The sequence below is a fragment of the Stegodyphus dumicola genome, chromosome 5 (genome assembly GCF_044657685.1).
Source record: "Stegodyphus dumicola isolate Sdum_Otavi_A_Nest chromosome 5, ASM4465768v1".
In the NCBI taxonomy this organism is placed as follows: Eukaryota; Metazoa; Arthropoda; class Arachnida; order Araneae; family Eresidae; genus Stegodyphus; species Stegodyphus dumicola.
In genome coordinates, this window is record NC_140772.1 from 228,738,296 (window position 1) to 228,761,115 (window position 22,820).

The 22,820-nt window shown below is 30.8% G+C and overlaps 1 protein-coding gene across 1 annotated transcript in view; it reads left to right on the forward strand.

Annotated features, from left to right (window-relative positions):
- The window catches only part of dpa (disc proliferation abnormal), a 63,906-nt gene that overhangs the window by 36,462 nt on the left and 4,624 nt on the right, over positions 1-22,820 (forward strand). The window contains exons 12-18 of the mRNA XM_035368993.2: positions 1,990-2,092; positions 2,868-3,044; positions 3,132-3,225; positions 7,785-7,939; positions 14,839-14,956; positions 18,562-18,803; positions 21,410-21,623. Of these exons, the coding sequence (XP_035224884.2) occupies positions 1,990-2,092; positions 2,868-3,044; positions 3,132-3,225; positions 7,785-7,939; positions 14,839-14,956; positions 18,562-18,803; positions 21,410-21,623 (1,103 nt within the window). The remainder of the gene's footprint in view (positions 1-1,989; positions 2,093-2,867; positions 3,045-3,131; positions 3,226-7,784; positions 7,940-14,838; positions 14,957-18,561; positions 18,804-21,409; positions 21,624-22,820) is intronic.

Genomic DNA, 22,820 nt, shown 5'->3' on the forward strand with positions numbered 1-22,820 from the left:
TGGAGTGTATAATGTGGGGACGTTCTTGCTTGATGCTCCAACAATAGTCAGCCATCATATATACATCCCATCTCCCTTGGGACTGTGCCTCCATAACCTTCAAATCTCGTTAAAATAACTCACCCTGCTCATCACTGACCCCATCAAGATTTTTTTTAGAAGTTATCAAGATGACTATGTAAAAAAAAAAAAAAAAAAATGCTATTTGATACTCATGTTACAACAAAGCATTTTGAACCTCTCCAAAAGCTGCTGGACAGTTTTGCTGTAATTCTGTGATCGTGTATATCCAAGAAAGTTTGAAAATGTTTTTGAAAGCCAACCAAGCATTCTTTTGAAGTTTGGTCATTATTCCAAAGAAATGTTCATCTTTAAGGTGCTTCCAAATCTGTGGACCTTCAAACATGCCAGCCTTTATCTTTTCTGGCTAGGAAATGTCGAAAAGAGATATTTGAAGCAGCCTCCTTTAATTGGCAAAACTGTAACAGATTGTTTCATAAGATTCAGTTTTATATGTAGATGTGAAAATATGATGTTCTCTCTGTCAACAAATGGCTGTTGTTGAGTGTTTGGATCATCAAATTTCAGGTCTTCTTGGTAGCCAATTCAACTGTACCTAACGCTTTGTACAAGCTCTGCTGTCTCGCACAAGAAACAGAGATATTTGGTATACAGTCAAATACCGAAAATCCGCCAGCTCCTGAAATCCGCGTACCCTCTCAAAATATAAACATTAAGTTTATAGGTTCCAGAAACCGCAACATTGAGTACGAAATATTGAAGAAAAAATACCTACTGAATAATGACATCATAATTACCGAATAATAATGAGTCATAACAGAAATACTAAATTATTGACATCATGATAAAAGTTTTTTCCCTTCTAATCTGCATCGAGGTAAAAAAGCAGACGATTCATTTAAGTTCATGATTCATGTTGTATTTTCTGAGCTTTGTTATTTCGCAAGATTATTTAATGCTGCCTTTTTTTTTAAATCCAGATATTTTGTGGATAAATTAAGAATATTTTTAATTTCGGCCCTTTTTAATACAATGACAGATAAGAAACGCACTCATCATTTTATTGCTTGCAAAGTTGAAAAATGTAAACACATTGCATTGACGGTAATGCAAAAAGTGGAAATTCTGCAAAGCAGGTGCTACTTCTCGGTTTGTAGCAGAATCGTATGGAATTGCGACACGACTGTGTATGATATACGGAAAAATAAAGAAAAGCTGTTGAAATTTTGATTCAGAGCAGTGATTCTGACACTGGAATCCGAAATCAAAAATCTTTGCATGAGGCGAAATCGGAAAACCTTGATGCTGTGTACATATAATACAATGAATAATATAATCAATTTATATATGTAATAATAATTTAATCCATATAACAAGTTATTGCAATAATGTGTATAATAATTTAATTAAATGTATCTAATATGCCTTATTTATTTTTCACTTTTAGTCTGAATATTATGATTTATCTTTTCTGTCCTGAAATCCTAAAATCCTCTGGTCCCAAGCTTTGCGGATTTCTAGACTTTCAATCAATGACTCTCTTTATATCTTCATATTCTTTATATACAAACTGAATGATCAATCAGGACTGCATGAAATAAATTTCCATAGTGAAGGAGGACACACTTCAAGCTTAACTTTGAACCATTGTTGTACGTTTGCTACGGAATTTTAGTCTGAATAGGCTATAGCTATTTAGTTAGTCGGCTATAGGCCGAAATTCCCGTTTCTCCATTAAACCATGTACGTTATGGCAATGCACAAACCCATCATCACTTTGAAAGTATTGCAGAGACGCACTTTCTCTTGATCGAAAATATGATACCCTAGCTCCTTTTTCGATATAATAAAATTAAGTTCTTTTAGTGTAATAATAATAATAAAACTTCTTTCAACTTATTTTATTAAAACATAGTAATGTTTTGGAGTTACGACTGAATGGCTCTTATTTTCTCCTTTCAAATGTAGCTCCAAGCATATATGAAAATGAAGATATTAAAAAGGGCATATTGCTGCAACTTTTTGGAGGTACAAAAAAGGACTTTACAAATAAAGGAAAGGGAAAGTTCAGGTAATATCACTAATTTTCAAATTTAAAGAGAGGGAATTTGTATATTGTCTTTCATTTGAAAAGTTAATTTTGGAAAATTTTTATTATGTAAAAATATATATACTACTTGGCATTTGTTGTTTTGGATAATTTTTGATTACCTCCTGTCACATTTTCTTAGTGGGAAAAAAGGTATATTTATTTGTCATTTGCATTTGATTCTATTCTCTGCATTTATCTGTGGAATTAATTTACATTTTGTGTTAGATAAAAAGAAAATCACATGATAGGTAGAGGGAATAAAATTATAGAATTTGATGAACACTATTTACTGAGCATTCCGTGAGACCAGAACAAGCGATTGTCTGCGTGTTCATCGCAAAATAAATTTGTTTGACTTAAAAATGATTAAAAATTACAATGTAAAAAATTTGACTGCAAGTGATTATAAACAGTGTGAAGAAGCAGCAGAGAATTTGATGATATTTTCAGATTCCTAAAAATGTTATTCAGCGCAAGAAGGTGCTGAACATTTTGTAGATTCCGCTTAATTTTTTTTTTTTTTTTTTTTTTAAAGCTTATTTTCCTGAAGTTCCTTTCTTCAATTTCATTATTTTGTTTTTCAGATTAGTTACTTCATAACGTAACTCTATAATCTTTAATCTTATGTTAATGTTTAAGAGTTATGCTTTAAAATAGAATCAAGAATGTAATCAAATGATAAATAATAAACTTCCTTTTTGTAGATTGATATGAATATATAAGATAAATTTATGTTCATGTGTATTTGTTTTAGAGCTGAAATAAATATATTACTTTGTGGTGACCCTGGAACCAGTAAATCGCAGTTGCTACAATATGTATATAATCTTGTACCTCGTGGGCAGTATACATCTGGAAAAGGATCGAGTGCTGTAGGATTGACTGCATACGTTACTCGCGATCCTGAAACACGGCAGCTTGTGTTGCAAACGTAAGCCTTAGTTAGATCAAATGTTTCTGTGTTTGTTAACTTTAAATCCTCATATATTTATAATTAAGATTATTCATAATATTTCAGAGGAGCTTTGGTTTTGAGTGACAATGGAATTTGTTGTATTGATGAATTTGATAAAATGAGTGACAGTACTCGATCAATTCTGCATGAAGTAATGGTAAGTCAATAATTTTTGTTTATATTCATTTAAAATAACAAACATGAATTCCCAAGAGGGTTAATTTGAGACTAAGTATTTAAATATTAAATATTATTTGCAGTACAGTTATAAGGTATTTTTCCCGCTTTCCTAGCGTGGTGTAGGTTCTGCACTCTGGGCCAGTATTCCAGAGGTCCGTGGTTCGATTCCCAGCGAAGGCATTTGCTAATTTTTCATCTTGCCTGCTTCCAAAAATACCTAATGTCTCTACAGTGGCGCCTGAACTAAAAGGGTGTTGGATGATGATTCTCCTTACCCAGGATTTGGCGATTGGGTCCCCTAAAAACTCCGGCCTTTAAAAGGGGGAGTATATAAGGTATTTCTCCCACCTTCGTGGTGTAATGGTTCTGCATGCTGGGCCGGTATTCCAGAGGTCCATGGTTCGATTCCCGGCGAAGATTTTGTTAATTTTTCATCTTTTCTGCTTCCAAATATCTAATGTCTCCACACAATTTTCTTATCTTCTTGCAACAAATTTAAGGAAGCAAAAAATTTCGTCTTTTTTATTATAATTATTTAGAAAAAAAATCTATTCTTTTTTTTTCATATCTGAGAATATATTTTGGGATATGTAATAGGTTTTTAAATTTCTTAATGTATAAGCCATTGATTGTGAAACATCAAGGAATGTCTAAAAACGTTTTGAAGATGTAAACAAAATGTTTTTATTGAGGAAGTAAATTTTTTTAGCACCGCTAGAAAATAAACTCAGATTGAAGGAGTTCCAAGTATTCAAGAAAAATGCTAATGTCTAAGTGGTAATCGCAGAAGTGAGTGAGATATTTGGAAGTTCTTATTTCTCACAGGTTATATCAACATGTGTGTTAAAAAAATTTCTGGTATATGCTGTGTCATTGAAATCTTGTCATTTTGTTATCCAAGTTAACTGAAAGAATCACAATTTTTATGTAAAACATAAATTTCAAAAATGTATTCCTAAATTGGTTTTTCTGCTTCTAAAAATTTACTTTTTAAATTTCTGCACCTTATTTTATGATTCATATGCCCCTAACAAACAATGAGTATCATAAAATTTTGTTCATGCATAAAGTCAAGCACTCCTCTGGATAAAAATTTACTTTTTAAATTTCTGCACCTTATTTTATGATTCATATGCCCCTAACAAACAATGAGTATCATAAAATTTTGTTCATGCATAAAGTCAAGCACTCCTCTGAATATAATATCCCATCTGTCACACTTTCAGTTCAAACATGCAAAAACTGAAATTTATTAATGTACAATTTTAAAATTTCTCTGTGTTCTAAATATTTATTAACTGATAAAATGATAAATGAAAATTAATATAGAATATTTTTCATTAAAAGATCAATTACACTGAATGAAATTTTCTTGTAGCCATGAAACATGTTAAAAAAAGTTAGACATTATTTTAATTTTTAGAAAATAAATTTATTATAGGAGAGTGTTTTTCTTTGAACATTATTTACTTATTTTGCTTACTAATTATAGCATGTAATTGCTGCTATTATTCAGACATTTATATTAACAGGCACCTTTATCCATTTTTCATACAAGATAGGTCAAGAAATATTAATTAAGGGATTTTCTTCAATTTCTTTTTTATCATGTTATGATTTTAAACATCACAGCAGGAAGTTTCATTTCATCGTTTGTGAACAGCATAATATCACCCACTTCATAGCTAGATGGGTGATTTTCTTTCTTTTGCAATTGCTTGATCTTTTTCTGTACTTCCCGAATTTTTTTAAACACTTGATATGTTTTCTTTCCAATGAAGGGATGTATTGCTAGTCTTAATTAAATAATATATGTGATGAAACTCATATCAAGAAAATTTTAGTTATCTCTCTTAAGATATTTTTAATAATGTTCTGATTTTACATTGCCTGGCATGTTAGTGAATTTCTCAGCTATATAGTACAAATGAATGATGGGATTTAGCTACTGTGTCTTTTGATATGAAATACATGCTTTAGTTGTTTCAATAATTATTAGAATGGAAGAAGTCATTATTATACCACTTACTGATTATAGGACGCATGATTTGTTAGGTGACTGTGTATTTTGCATCTTCTCATAATATGATTCAGCATTGTGTCTGTTAGTTTGCAGAAAAACATACTTAAGTTTAAAATTAGGCAAAAAAAAAAAAAAAAAAAAAAAAGCAATCTCACATTGACATAGATTTTGAAAGGGAAGACTATCAATTTTCATTTTTCTCTTCTTAAGGAGGAGTTGTCACTTTTCATATCACTGTGTCAGTAATATGTACATGCGGACCTTCTGTTGTTTCACTTAGGAGTTTTTCACCATTAACATAACTTTTAATCAACTAAAAAATTTTTGTTAATCTGACAGAATCTTTGAAATGTTAACAGTTAGAGAGAGAGAGGAATTATGTAGCATCCATTCCTGGTCCCATCAATGGTGAACTTTGAATACTTAATAATTTGATCAGGAAAGTTTTCCTTTAAAACTTTCATCAGTCTTGCAGAGTCTTGTCCTACCTTGCATAAGCCAGAAATCAGCACTGTCTGTTGCAGTGCTCCAATAGCTGTTTGCATTTAATTTATTGTACAGAAATGTATAGCAGGACGGGAATGAAAGTTCAGCTTCTACCTTACTTTCATCTAAATGCAGATTTCTCTCCCAGTACGCTGAGAACAGTTACGTACCTTTGAGATGCTGTGTGGATGATTATATTACATTCCTTCACTTTTGTTGCTGTTATTTTCCTTGAGTATGTAGTTACAGCTAAAATACCATTTTTTCTTCTTACACTATCTTATTAGGACTATTTAATGGTCAGCTATTTGTGTGTTTTATGATATGTAGATTTAGAAAGAAGTTAATAAGGAAATTAGCAAGAAAATTAGTAGCATAGACACAGTACAAACTGAGGAGAACATTCTGGAGAATGATGATAGTAAGCAAGCTGTTTTGTAAAAAAGGATGAAACAACTGGAAGTTAACCTTGTAGAGTCATTAGGTTATTTTGATGGAGGCGTGAAACTAAGTTTTATGATCAGTGCAGTTCTGAATGCAATTCCTTCAAAATTTTCAGATATGTATTAGTTTTTCTGTAAAATTCAATTTACTCTTTCTGATTTTTATTGTGATGAAAGTGACAGGTATTTTAATAGGTAAAATCTGGGTAAAGCTTATGGCAAAATTTTAAACAAAAATGTATTAATAGTATTAATATAAAAATAGATGCATTTTACAATAAGACTGTCATGTGTTTCTCATGTAGTATGGAAAATTTTTAGAAAAGCTGTGAAAAAAAAAATTGATTTTCAAGGGTAATTTATTATTATGGCTGCCATTATTTAAATGGTTCCCAAAGCCCTTCTGGTAAAGAATTGTGCCAAAGTGGCAAGCCTACTCGGTTTTTTTATGACGTGTGAACTATAAGTGGCAACAATTTGTCAAGAGCTCGATTTAAAGTTGCCACTTTGGTGCAGCCCATTAACAAAACTTGCTGACACCATTTAAGTAATGGGGACTATAATAATAAGAAAGTATCTTTTCAGTACAATAGCAAGAGGGCTTTTGGAGCCATTTAAGTAATAAGGCCAATAATAATAAAGTAGTATCATTTCTGTTTTTGATTTCAAATTTATTTCTCTTTCTTTTATTGTCTCTCTTATTTTTGTGGTTTTCATTATTCAAAAGTGTAGAGAATTGCAAAAGGTGTTTATATGTTATCACAACCACCTTAGTAGAAATCACCAACTTTTCAGAATTTGCCAAACTCTAGCAAACATATGTGAAACCATTGTGATTACAATTCTTCAGTTAAGCAATGTTGGCATTTTAGTATGAATTCTTTTCGTTGTATTCCAAGTTTCAACAGTTTTTATAAACAAATCATGATATTTTACTTTCAACTTAATTATAAATGTATGCTTGCGTAACTTTCTAGCAGTGGAAGAATCCGCAGTAAAATTTCTGCAGGAATAGAGAATAGGATTTAAATCTGAAAATACAAAGATTTTTTGATAACTTCAGGATAGTTATATAATAACCACAAGCAAACATTTCGGACAGTACGTTTAGGATCAGGATCATTATGCTGATATGTACAAACAAGCATAGGTACTATGGTCAAACATAAGTCATATTTAAAACTTGCTGATATTTTGCCAGTTCCGTGTCTTAACATAAAACTGGTGAGATGTCATTTGCTGACTATGTCAGATGTTTTACTTTTTAATCTGATTAATTTAAACAAAAATGCATTTAATTCATGATATATCTTATAAAAACATTAAATTTTTTTACAAAATTACACTATATATTTTTTCACAAACAAATATAGTGAAGATGTATAAATGTTCCCATGTTAATCTGAGTACTACCATATGAAATGTTTCACTATTCTACCTTGACCACCTCTATTGATAATTTCTACCAATAAACCAGATTAAACTTTAAAGGAGCTCTTTTAAGTAATCATTACAAACTGAACTCTTTTGCTTTTATTTATTTATCTTGTTTTTGCATGAGACAATTTTTCCCCCCTCCTTTAGGAGCAGCAAACACTATCAATTGCCAAAGCTGGTATCATATGTCAGCTCAATGCTCGCACATCAATTTTAGCTGCAGCAAACCCAGTGGAATCACAATGGAATAAAAATAAAACAATTATAGAAAATATACAGTTGCCTCATACATTACTTTCCAGGTAAGATTTTTGTTTGTTTTTCCCATTCTTAAGTAGAAATATTATACAGTACTGTCTGTCTGTAAAGTCTGAAATCTGGCTGTCCAATATCCTTCACAACCTAATATCTTGACCACCATTTTTCTTTCCCACAAAATTTAAGAATGGAGAATATAATACTCCAGAAAGAAGTAAGATATGCGATGAAAACCCCTTTGCCCCTCAACTAACTGATATTTCAGTATATAAGTCTCAAACGCCTGCTAGTTGGGGAATACATTGACTGATGTTAACCACAGGGCTGTGGAATAAGTAGGGGAAATGACTGACTCCAACTTTGACTTCCTAAATATTACTGTAAGACTCCCTGTACGTCACTTCTGTTTCACATCTCATAGTTAAGACTGGTGTCTAATGAGAGTGCTTGAGGTTCTTAATTACTTCTTTTTGTGTTTTTTAAGTTTTTTCTAATCTAATTAGAAATTATTTTATTTTTCCTTGCTTTGGGGAAGGGCCAGAATTATCGGGTGAACTATAATAATTAAAATACATTGAAATGGTTCATCGGCTAATTCTGGATACAGAAAAGCAAGGATTTTTTTAGAAGAGAGAGTTCAATTGATTTCAATGTTCCTCCCCCCGATGAAATAGCATGGAAGTTGACTGAATTCCTCTTCTGTTTTTGTTCGTTTTTCTTTAAATTTCATTAATTTTTTTAAATGGGGTCTTTCTGTTAGAAGTCGAAGTTGACCTGTTTTTAGCGACTCCAGCTCCGACTCCTTTTACCCCAAAATCTGCCCAACTCTGATTCAGACTCCGACTCCACAGCCCTAGTTAACCACTACCACCACATATTTGGGCTCTGACTGCTGGTGGAGATGAGGGGTTAACATTATTGCATACATACAGGTTCATAATGGATTGAATGCACTCAAAACTGATAATAGCTTAATCAAATTTATTTTCCTAAAAGAAATACTTTACAATTCTGGAACTTTCCACAAAAGCACTCATACAGCTCTGCTTAGTATCACAGAGCACAATCAGTAATTACACTTCAAACTATTAAGAACATTAAACACAATGCATTGCAAATTGCATTTATAAGGCAAAGTTCTCATGGATTTTTCAGTACTCCAAAATCAGCTTTGAAATAATAACTGAGAGCAGATGATTTCTCTAGTCTTATACAGTTTTTACCTGGCCGCCAAGAAATCATTAGTATCTTTCATTTCTCGAAATTACTGGAAGGCATATACAGTTAAACTTACATGTAGAGGCCGGATATGCTTACAGTTACATATAGGGATCAATTACAGTACCACTTATAGTTAGTTATACAGGGAGTGGACCAAAATGTTGGCAAGTTTTGGCAACAAAATTAGTTGCTAAAAGTGTCATCAGCTTGGTGACCTTTCGCACTTTAGCAAGATGGTAATTTACTCAATGTTAAATAGACTTGCCTCCGTAATCTTATTTTTCTAGCAGAGTATCTTCTCTTTCAACCATTTCATGTTCATTTCACTAAAATTATCTATGTACAAAATTTGTAACATTGCCTCCTTGCCAAGGATTGCATGTCCTGGACAGTACATCCCTGAAAAGGAAACCATACATGCAACTAAGGAAAATCAATGCAATACTAAAACAATAATTTCAGTAACATAAATCAAATCAAATACTAAATCAATCAATAAATGCATAAATTTACAAACATATATACAAATAGGACCATGATCTTAGTATTCTATTTACGATATATACACTACGAGGACTATGCGCTATGGCCATAGTAAAGGGCTAGCCCATCATACTAAACTACTTTAGGATTAAGATTTGATCACTTAAGAGATCCAAACTACGATGTCATTCATCCCCATGACAAACATGACCTTCGACAACTATTCTACACATGCGCAAAAGGGTATTAAGGTTGAATGTGCTTCAACAGCTATTTGTAACTGTATGTGTCGCGTATGTGTAGCTGTTTCCCACTACGATGTAATGGAGCCACTCCTGCTTTAGTGAAGCTTTACTTCTTAATAATACGTATTCTTTGTCGTATTTATCTTAATGATACACATTCTATTCAGCACTAGAAAGCCTCTCCAGCACGGACCAGCCGAGTTTTGATACTCAAGAAGTGAAAGAACTCTATAGGGATCTTTCCACAAAACATCGAATAAAATTTTCTTCGGTGAAAGCGCACGCTGAATATGAGGGAAATGAGCGGGCAGATGCCTTTGCAAAAGAGGCTGCTACTGAGGTAAATATAGATAGAATAGATTATCAGGGATCTAAACAGAAAGCAGTAAAGAAAATGGATCTAAATATATAAAAAGAATGGGGAGATTCAGACCGTAGAAAGGACTACTTAGAAAATATTGAAGTCTCAAAAAAATTAAAACTATAACCGATAAAGACCTTTTTCAGATCCTTTCAGGTCAAGGTAGATTCCCAACTTACCTAAACAGATTCAAGAAAATGCAAACTGTTTGCTATGCGGAAAGCTGGGAAATAACAGTCACTATAAAAGAATGTGAATTGACAAAACACTTTAGGAATAGCAAGATGGATTTAAAGACCTGGTTTATACTGGAAATAAATCAAAAAACATAGCAAAAGAGATTGTGAAAAGGATTAATAAAAACCTGGTTGCAGTTGGAATAGAACAATAACTAAAAAAAAACCCAATATTGCTGCTGCTGGAGACATCGTTTATTCATGTTGTGTTGTCCTTTATGTTTTTCCTTCGTGGCCAGGCTAGAAAAGTCATAAGGCGAGCTTTGGCTTGTCAGGAGGATGGGCCGTATCATACCTACCTACCTGTTTAAGCCTATGTGAAGACCGCCCCAGGGTGACTGTAGTTTATGAGAGATTTTCATCCAGTTGGATTCCGTAACCACACCTTGTCACCTTCATTGAACTGATATCATGTAGCTCTCATGTTATCAGTGGCATAAGTAGAGTTTGAGGGCTCCTGTGAAAAAAAAAAAAAAAAAATTCTGCGCCCCATTCTTCATGATTTACAACAATTCCCAAAAAAGGGGGAATCAAGAGCTTTTCACTAATGATGGACTTTGGTTGGGGCTGAATTAATTACTACGTATTATAAGCATGCACTTATTGGGTACAAAGGTGGAAAATTGATAATAGAATTTTTTTTGCGAGAAAAATTACAAAGTGTCCCCCCTTTCTTTTTCCTTTTATCTATTTTTAGGTTAACAAAGAGTGAAAACTGTAGTCTCGTTCCTGGCATCAGTTGGTTTTTAATCCAGCTTTGCAGGATCAGGTTTTTATGAGATCTTCCTTTCATCAGGGATGAATCGGGGATAAATAAATAAATCTGTAGAGAAAAAAAAAGCATGTCATGTAAAATAAAAAGGAAACATGAAATATAAGTTTAAAGAGAAAAGGCGTAAATTAGAAAATTTTATGTAAAATTTTATTTTTAATTTGATATGAAATTTGTGCCAATCTAAGGTTCCTTTATCATAATTATTATTATTTAATGTTTTTAAAAAATTAATAAATGACTAAGTTACAGACAACTTACAAAAATTAATTATATTAATTTTACACCATAAATAATTTAGCTCTCAAATTTTAAATATTCAAAATATTTTTTAAAAAATTAAATAAAAATAAGCCATTTTTGAGCATAAAAAATGTATTGTCTAACCTTAAAACAAACATTTATGTCTGAAATTTCATAAACAAAATTGTTTGACAGTTTATAATTTTTTTATAAACGATACATTTGCTGAAGATTTTCCCCTCTTAATTTTTCTATGTCCTTAATTTTCTTCTTTTCATTAGCTCAAATTTTTTTGTAATTAAAATAATACTGTGGTTTGCTGATGTTGTAAGGTTCTTTCTATTATCTGTGCCTTCAACTTCAGCCTACCATCAGAATGTCCAGAGCTCAAACCCTGGCGAGGGCATTATTAATTTTTCATACTGCCAACTTCCACAAATCTAACAACTCTATAACATGATATAGAAAACTCTCATCTCGATAGTTTCATTTTTGCAAAATAATTTATTAATTCCCTGGGAATTCTGCCACTTTTCAATCATCTGAATTTCATTGCATAGCAGTGACAATTTTGAATGAAATTAAATATGTAGCAGATTAAAATTAAACTCTTTTTATGCATTTCGAGTGATTAAGGCTGTTGAATTCTGTGGTTAAGATTGTTCAACCTAGGTTCGGTCCCAAGTGAACGGGTTGGCTGCTAGGTTTTCATGGTTTCCTCATTGTGTAACTTGAATATGAGCCAGTTCCCCTTAGAAAGTCCTCCACTGTAGCATCTCTCTTCTTTGGAAGATAGCCTTCGTGTGCTTTACCGTATTCAAGTAAACTAACTTTTTATGCATTTCTTGTTAAATCATTTTATAAATAATTAGTTGATTATTTGCATAGCAACTGTTGACCAAGTAAAACTAGATTGGATTACTTGTTACATTCATGAAAGCTGTCTGCTTAACAGAAGAAATGTTTTCATGGAGGACTGTGTAAGGGGAACTGGCTCGTATCCATGTTACAACCACGCACTTTCAAGCACATCTTGTGTTACACAAATAATTTCACTAAAATTATTTACATTATTTTTCTGTGCGACCTAAACAAAAGCTGTAAATTCTATGCATATTTGTTTGGAGTAAGATGTTGCCAATACTGGTTTTTCTTTTGTTGGTATAACAATGGGAGGAGAGCTCTCTGTTAATTAATTGGCTTACTATTTTTTGCAGGTTATTATTATTACAGCTATCTCACCAAAATTACATTTTGAATTTTCAATTTTGTTGAAAAGAGTCTTAATTCTGAAGCTATAGAATGATCTGCAAAGGAGAGCTGTATTTGTTACTTGACGTCTGTAATCAATCCTTGGTGCAAGAGAAATGGCATTGGCACAGTTGAGATTTAAGAAAGTACCGTTTCCAAATTAGGCAAAACAGCAAGGTTGTTTTGGCATAGATTTTAATACTATAAAAGGTAAAATTTTCCAAATAATGGAATTTGTAAAAAAATGTGTAGACGTGATAGTAAATTAATACAATATATAACAGAATGCATAACGGCAGTTTTCTGTTGCAGTGACAGGCCCCTAATCAGCAATCAACTAACAGACAGAGAGATCTGTAATATGCCTTGAAATCTAGAAAATATTGCTACCAGTAGTGACAAAAATGACAACGAAATTTTTTAGAATTAAAAGATTTCAATTGACATTTTAATAGGAATTTTTGACCTGGAAGTTACAGGACTTGAGCAGCGAATCTTTGTAACTGGACAAAAAAATAGTATACCCATCTGTAAAATTAAAGAGAAAGTGTTAGCAAAAAAAAAAAAGAAAAGAAAGAAAGAAAGAGGAAAAATGAAAGTAGTGAAACACCATGTGAACAACTTACATTGAAATAATTGTTTAATAAAACAAACGTGTGAATATTGAACTCTTTTTTTTGGGGGGATAAATTTTAATTTTCTTTAAAGTCATAAATACTTCATTATTTCATAAACAGCTATTTTATATTTTTAATTTCTATATGTCATCTTACTTGATTTAAACTGATGATCGAAAAAGCCAAAATTCCAGTGATTCTGGATCTTGGACTTTGTATTGTATATATATATATATTTCCATCTTGTACTGAACATCTATCTATAAGCTATTTAATAAAAAAAAAAAAAAAAAAAATACAAATCTCACTTCCCCCCCCCTTTTTTTTTTTTTTTTTTTTTTTTTTAAATAGCAGTGAAGGTATTCTTATAGGCTTTGATGTATGTATTTCAGAGCAGTAGTATTTATTGTAAGCTTATAAATTTTATCATGTAAATTAAATAGGCATTTGTTGTACCTCTCACATACAGCGAGGATAAGTCTGGCAACAGCTGCAGGAAGAAAAACTTGGCAGTGTTGGAATGGCAATAGCGGATGATATTCTATATTCTATATACTTTTAATTTTGAGTTTCAGTTTTTTTTTTTTTTTTATACTATTGCATTACAAAATTTGAGTTTTGGGTGAATGAAATGGAGTACGCTGACCCACTGCAAATATTAGTAAATTAGATTTAGAAAATAAGCTGCGTTGAAAAGGATGAAACCCTTGTGTTTGAATTTGCGGTATTTTACCTTCTAAAGTTGCGTCGAGTTCAGAAATTATGCCGGGCTTATTCATGCTGGTGCAGATAAGTTGAAATTTTTGTTATTGTGTTTATAGTGTATAACTTGGCAAATATATGAATAGAATTCTATTAAATAAACATTTAAAATTCTGAAATGGTGTTTTAAAATTTTAGATGTAGAGTATTCACATTGCCATGTCGGAGCCAGTGGCAGTCAGGTGTAAAGTAAAATTGTTATTGCTCCACGATATAACAGCATTAATTTTCATTTCATTTGCACATAATATGTCTTATAGTTTTAAATCATTTTAAGCCCTAAAACTTCATAGTTTCTTAGTATATACACTACTTGATCAATATGAAGTAAAGTATGAATTTATTTTTGATTTAAACTGTTGAAGTTATCAACAATAATCATTTCATTTAACAAGATTTTCAACATTCTATAGCATATGTTAAATACTTTATTTTTGATTTCCTCCTCAAGGCACTAATAACTATCACCGAATTACAGATGGAGCCTCTTATGGAACCATTCCTAAGATTGCTACCTCTCAGAAATACTGATCACTTTCGAAACATAATTAAATAATGGTACTGAACATTCTCGGTAGTCATGTTTTCTGAAGTCACCATTTTTACAATATATATCTGAAACCATGGGTAGTGAACTTCAGCTGTTTATATGAATTGTAAAAAAAAAAAAAAGAAAAAAAAGAAAGAAAGAAAGAAAGAAAAAACAACTAGTTTTGTGATTTTATTATGTGATGTCTTCTTATTTTTCATAGGTTTGATCTTATATTTTTGATCCTGGATCCACAAGATGAAGTATACGATCGAAGATTAGCTCGTCATTTAGTGTCTTTGTATTATAGAAGTCCTGATGAAGAACAAGAAGAACTTCTGGTATGTCCTTATTTGTATTCTTTGTACATCAGGGTTCGTACAGTCCTTAAAAGTCCTTAGATTTTTTGGAATCGATTTTTGGTCCTTAAAAGTCCTTAATTTTTGGCCAAAATCAACAGAAGGTCCTTAATTTTAATCACCTGAAATTTCTGTCTGTTTTTACGATTGCCATTTTGAGTGTGAATTAGCATTTTGAGGAATATTTTTGGCAATTCACTGCTGTATATATGGTAATCTTTTGAATGCGTTCATGAGTTATAATTTGTTTCTATTTCTAATATAAATGATGGGATACTCGAGTTTCTAAGCAAGAAGTGAAACATAAGCATTTCAAAATTCATTCTAATATAAATAAATGATGGGATTTATATTAGAATGAATTCATCATTTATATCAATATCAATCATAATATAAATGATTCATCATTTATATTAGAAATATTTCTATTTCTAATATAAATGATGAGATTGAGTTTCTAAGCAAGAAGTGAAACATAAGCATTTCGAAATTCATTTTTTCTAGTAAAACAACAAACTTAACTTAAAAAAGCAAAAAGTTGTTCTTAAACAACTTTGTTTAAGAAGTTGTTTAAGAACAACTTTTTGCTTTTGGGAATGTGAATTCTTTTATTAAACGGTTCTAAATTTGGCGACTTTTCGACATTTTGGCGATTTTAAGATTAGTTTCTATAAAAACTTATTAATTCCAAAATCTGCGAATTTTTCGACAATTTTTTTAAAACATCGTAACATTGATAAATTCTATTAAAATAATGGTAATATATTGAAATTATATTTAAAAAATAAAATTAAAATAAAACATTTTTATTTTTCGCTGTCATATTATAAAGTTTCATTTTGGCAACTTATACAATATTTTAAATCTGAGAAATAAACAAGGTATAATGCTTTAAAGCACCATTTACTAAACAGCTCTTAGCAAAAGCAAAATTAGTTATGTAATTAATTAAAAATTTCTTGTTTTTAATTTTTTCATAGTAAGAGTTTTTCCCTTGTAAATGTCTCAGAATATTCAAAATTCTCAGAATGTGCATCAGTTTTCTCTATAAAATTAATTTTATACTTTTTCCCTCCTACTTTTTTTCAAAATATTTCTGGCTTTTTTCTGTTACAGAAATGGTAAGGATAATTTTTCTTTAGGATTTTAGACATTGCAGCTTAGAAAGTTTAGAAGGTTTTGAAGGCAAGATTTATAGACCCACGATTCTAGAAGATTAGAGAAATATGTGACAAAATGAAAAATATCTCCATGGTATCAACGCATAGTGGATGTATTTTACAGAAAATTTGCAATGACTTTCTTCATTTTTGGGAGAAAATCTGGAAGAACAATGAAAACATGATATTTGAATGTATTACTTCTGATACTAGAATCTTAACATGTTTATCTTCTCTTTATTTTCTCTACTTTTCACTAGACAGAAGCATGGAAAACATCGAAAGTGCTTCTGATCTTATCACATGGACAGGCATTATAGAAAGGGGTTTTTTTATTAATAAAGAAATTGAAAACTTAAATTTAAAAGATTCATCTAATATTTCTTAATGCATCATACACATACTTGACACTAGGCATTTTCCCACCTGATGCAATCTCTGTGGATCCTAAATTCTGCTTCCAATGCTTGCTCTAAATTCTAAAAGTTTTGCCATTTCTAGATTTTGTTGTTTGGTGTGTCACTAAATTCTAGAAATTCTGCCACATCAGCTCTGTAACCGTCCTTTACTATATATATTTCATATTGCTTCTGAATGTTCATATTACTAAAGAAATAAAATTAGCCGCTTTTTCTGTACATTCTATATGCATTTAGTGTTTTTTAAAATAACGGAAATCCTTAATTAAATCCAAAATTTCTAAAATGAAAAGGAAACATGCTGAAGAAAGAAACTGAGTACATAAAGGAAATTATTCTTCAAAGATATGTGCAGTTATTATTATGTAAATTACCCAATTGTTTATGATTTCAACTTTTACTATAATTTCCCATTTCTATTTCCTCATATGATATTGTTATTGAGCCAGATTAAATTACAATTGTATATAATCTTTGACCACTAGTCCACATTATCAGTTTGAATTTGACTGTTCTTGTTTAATTACGTCACCGTGAGCTGTAATTGATTTTGTTAACATCAGAACATGCCTTTATGTTCCAAGTTCTTTTTAAATAAGAGGCTCATTTAAACCTTTGTATGATATTGTAGTTAATTTCAGACATAGTGATAATATGCTTCATGTCTGTCGGGGGTTTTGGACTATTTAACTTTTACCAGATCAGTTAAACCCTCATAGGTACATTATGGAGAAGTTGACAAGTTAGGAGATGAAGCACACAGAAACTAGTGAGAGCATTGCTTTGCATATTGAGACAAATCTCTAATTGTTAGAAAAGATGCTTTAACGAAAAGGAAATCGATATAAATGTTCAAATATGACCAACTATCAAAAGTGTAAAATATTTAATGCTACTTGATAAATTGCATAGTTTATTTTATTCTCAAACTTATTAACAATTATGTTAATTAATTCATGTTTAGTAATAATGCATACTACTTAGGGATCTATTTTATTGTTAGGATGGTATTACAAAAGTGAAATTCAGCATAGATAATACCTTCAATTGAATTTATTCAGTTCCCGTTTGCTCATAGGTCCTTAATTTTTTTCATTGATGGTCCTTAAAAGTACTTAATTTCCGTGTGCAGAAATATGTACGAACCCTGTACATAGAGTTGAATAAATCCAAAAAAATTTTCTTAATGCAGAATAACAAAAATGTAAAAGTGTGAAAAATTTTTATTTGATTAAAAAGGGATACAAATATGGCCAGGACTGTTGCTGTTACAAATTACTGCTTATACACAGCAATGTGTGTCTTTGGATGAATACAACCTTTACCTTCACCTTACTTCTCATACACATTAGAACTTGATCATTTGTGTTTTGCAGTCACAAGAGTTGAGAGTAAAATTAGCACTCTAATCAAGTTTCTTATTCAAGAAAATGTCCAGTCATCTGAAATTTTTCAATTTCCAAGAAAGGAATATAGGGAAGAATGTCCATCTAGGTGTAATGCATTTGAATGATGTGTATCACTATCAAAGAATTTGCATCGATGTTTTCAATCTGTGTTGGTAAAGCAAAAACTATTGTGAAAAAACTTTTGCGCTACAAATACAATATCACCTTGAGGCAAAAAATTGACTCTAATCCTATTAAAAAACCAACTGTAAAATCAAGCATTTATTCTCATATGTTATTACACCGAAAGCTGGAGTTCTCATATAACTCAACTATTTTATGCTATTTATGGTGTTTCTCTTTGGTAAATTTATATAGATGTAATTATTAACCCTTTTTTATATTAAGTTATTTTAAATTAATATAAACTAAAATTTTTAATATTTATGAATTATTGAAATATAATATTGCTGGATATATATTTGACTAAAGAATATCTTTGAAGTGCATAGAAAGAGCTTACATTTTTTCATTTACTAATTGAAATAACACTTTATAATTAATTAATCCTAATACTAGAAATTTATCATCATATTTGAAAAAAAAAAACTTGTTTTTAGGACCTGAGCCTTTTAAAAGACTACATTGCATATGCTCGTACTTATATTCATCCCAAGCTGAGTGAGGAAGCCTCTCAGGCATTAATACATGCTTACGTGGAAATGCGTAAAATTGGTGCAGGACGTGGGCAAGTATCTGCTTATCCCAGACAATTGGAATCATTGATACGTCTTGCTGAAGCACATGCTAAAGTACGCTTTTCCAGTGTTGTTGATTTAGTTGATGTTGAAGAAGCTAAAAGGTAAAATAAACTCCAGCTCTCTCTATCTTTTTTTTATTATTATTATTATTAAGCCAATAAAAATCATAATTTGGCATAGATTTTACTCTAAATAAAAAAATGGCCTTGGAGGGGGGAAAGGGTGTGGGATTGATTGTCTTCAAAATCTTTGCAAAACTAAGGTTTTTTTTTTTTTTTTTACCTAATTTTAAATTTTACATTGGTGTGCTTCTTTCCCAGTTTGAATATATATTTTATTCTATTGAATTTCTTTATAAAGAAGTATTTTATTCAGTCTCCTGTCTGCTCTCTACTGCTAATAAAAAATATAAAATACTGTAAAATAAAAATGTTAAATTAAGTGTTTATAAACTGCTGGCACATGCAGAAATAACCTGCGAGATCTTTTAACCAGCTAACTTGTGATCAAATGAAATCAGTCAAAGTGTTAAGAAACTAGTGCAAAATTAAGTGCATTAAAACATTTAGTTATACCAAAGTATTTGAGGAGATAAAATGTCAATCCATTAGAAGTATATTTTTAAAACTTCTTATAATGTTTGACATGACATTTTTTTTTTTTTTTTTTTTTTTTTTTTTTTTTTTAATTCAATTGATGAAAATGGAGTTTTATTCCCAGCATTATAAGTATCTTATTTCACATTTTAAAAAAATTAAGAGCTCATAAATTTCTTTGTATCATTTTAATATCGTTATTACTTTTATTGTAGCTTTAACCCTTTCGAGATGGCATGCCTTTGTTTAAGACATTTCCTTAAGGTGAATGGCAATCGAAAGTAATCATTCCACAGAGTGGGGTTTTGCATCACGAAGCCTAACTTTAGAAAAAACATTGCACACAAAAAGCTTAAGTCCTGACGTTATAATTTTTGGTACCATTTTAGATTATTATTTAAAATATCACATATGTTAAAATAAACATTTAATAATCTTTTTCCCTTGCTTTACATGAAAATATGTAAAAGAAATTGCTTATTTTGAGAAATCATTTTCAGAAGTTCTAATCAAATTATTCTAAAGTTTTAATTGATAAAATAATTAATAAACTATAAAATTATTTTTAAAAAATACAAAGAAGGACTATTTACTAGAAGAAGTAACAAAATCTGTCACGGGAAGTGGAAGGCAGGCACTCCGTCTCTGACAAAATGTCCAGATCAGAATCACTACAAATATTACTCTTTAGAAAATGAATCATCACTCTCATCCATGACAATGATTGGCTCATTTACCATGCTAGTATGCATTTATTTCCTCTGATAAATAATGCTTACTCACCATAATAAACTGGAGTCAAGGCTTTTCGAAATAGAAAGGGAAGCCCACAAAGGACTTACAAAGTAGCAAAAAAAGGATTCAAAAGGCTATCAGAAATGCTAAGTTAGGCAGAATGTGATCAAACTGAAGGTCAGGATCCTAAAACTATGTTCAATTCAAAAGTAGACACAGGGCACTGTCTATTGGTCTTTAAAAAAGGGTTCAGCTGAAAATGCACATATTCATCACCCATTCCCTAAGTGCATTCTCCAGTCTGGTGAATGCACTTGGGGTGGGATGCCTGGCTATGAGAGATTTTCGTCGGGAATGCATATGTGGGACACTCCTCCAGAAAGGATTAAAAGTACACTGTTTATATTAGGTAAAGATTGTTTTATGGTTTAGAAAAATGCAATAAATGTTTAATGGTAATCTCATTTAATTCTGTATTTTAATAATTTACATTGTTCTGCTTTTATTCATAAAACTGTACATTTTATTGGAAAAAAATGAATATCTGTTTATTGTGTTTAATGCTGCAGGAGCTGTGTATTTAATGTTCATTCTAGCGTTTTATGTGGATATCACTCAACTTCTGTTTAATGACATGCTTAGCATTTAGCCTCCTACATAAAACTGACATTATTTACTGGGAATGCCAACTCGCTTTTTATGTGAAATCATGATATTGTAAACATAAAGTGTTCACAGAAACAAGCATATTCCAAATTTAAGTCAATATTTCAATTTACTACTTAAAAAAACTAAAAACTACAAACAGTCTTCCTGATCATGAAAATTTATGAAAAGAGTAATTGCGTCAGTATCATGAAGAATCAGCATGGGCAAGAGATTAGCAGTAGGAGAAAATGATATGTTAAGCTGCATCGCTGCTATTATTTAATATGTGGTTATGAGTGTATTTATATTTCATATTAAAATTTTATAGTAGGAAATTCTAATAGTAGGAAAGTTGCTGAATTTTCTCTTAAAGCATATGAGTAAAACCATCAAATTTTACTAAGGATATCAAGTGGTGGCTGAACAGTAACCATCTCGGGATAGTTCTTCATCTGGGGCTCCTCTTTCACAAGAGTGGAAAAGTGTTCCATATGTTAGAAAGAAGCATATATCTATATTTTTAATATAAAAAAATTAACATTCTGGTCTTCATTCTGCGTCTATGTTTTACAAAATAAAATGTAAAAAAGAAAAAAAAGAAAAAAAAAAAATTCCTTTAAAATTTAGTGCTACAGGGCATTTGTATTTTAGATTTTTACATTATTTTAAAAATATTTTATTAGTGTTTCTATTTGATTAATTATGAAAAATTTCTATTGAATATTTAGATTGCACCGAGAAGCTTTGAAACAATCTGCAACTGATCCATCCTCGGGAAAAATTGACATATCCATCCTAACCACTGGAATGAGTAGTACTGCTCGCAGGCGTAGAATAGAAATTGGTCAGAATCTCAGAAAAATGTTGCAAACTAAAGGCAAAACTACTAAAACATTTAACTATGCCAAAGTATTTGAAGAATTGAAAACTCAGTCTGATATCGTAAGTATAGTTTTAATGGTTCATTGTAAAATTTCAATGATTATCAACCTGTATGAGTCTACATTTGAACTGCAGTTAGTAAAAAACTTGGTACTTTCTGATTATCTGCCCCGAAAAGTTAAAACTCTCTGGTGACTAATTTTTTGCCAAGCCAATGCATGAAAGACGATAGTGGTCAAAATTGCAGTGCACTAAGAATTCTGTACAAAAGCCTATAAAATTGAAAAAGCAAGAAACATTGTAATAAAACACTTAACCTTTTTCAAGATATCTTCTTTTTTCTGTTGTGCATAACGATCTGTTTTCGATTTTAAAAAAATTGGAGAATTTTACAATCTTGGCATTGTGCATGGACCGAAACATACGTTCTGAGTGCATATCTAGGTTAACACATAAATATGTTCTGCTGAAAAACTACTTTACTTTCTTAATACTTTTTTGCGCCTTTTCAATGGGAGTGCAAATAATCATAAAGTAACCAAAAATTTCAAAGAAATTAAAATTTTAAAAATTAAAAATCTATTTTTTTCACTAACAATTTAATAAAGATTCTTCTTGTTTCTCATATTTATTAAGAAAATTAACAAAAGTATTTTAATGAATTATAATTTCTATTAAAATTAAAAAGTGTGTAATTTTTATAGGAACGTTATTTAAATTACAACATACAAAACATGCAAATTATTTAGATTACAGCATACACAAAACAAGAGCCTTTCACCTCTTTCGTATTTAAGCAACTGAGTGACAAAAATCATGAAATACTGGTAGATCGTTCCAAGTATGATTTTCTGGGGCCTGAAGTAGTTGTTGAAGTGTTATGTTGTTGCATAAGTATGCACCTTACCGAAAGTGAAACTGGTAGCTGTCATTAACCACCCAACACTCCTGTAAAGTTGCTAATCATTAATGACTAATTTTTCACCAACCTAATGTGAAAAACAATTACGACTTTTAAAATCGCGGGCCAATGAAAAACACAAAAATCATCCATGATGAAAAACTTAACATTATTTTTTCCCATTCTTTTGCCTATGTGTACATTGATCCGTTCTAACTTTAAAAAGCTTCAGAGAAATGCAGAATTCTCAGCATCGCAGAGCAACTTAGCACTGCTTTCTATGTACACATCCACTTGTTTTAACTTTAAAGTATCAGAGAATTGCACAAATTATGCAAAAACTACTATTATAGGTC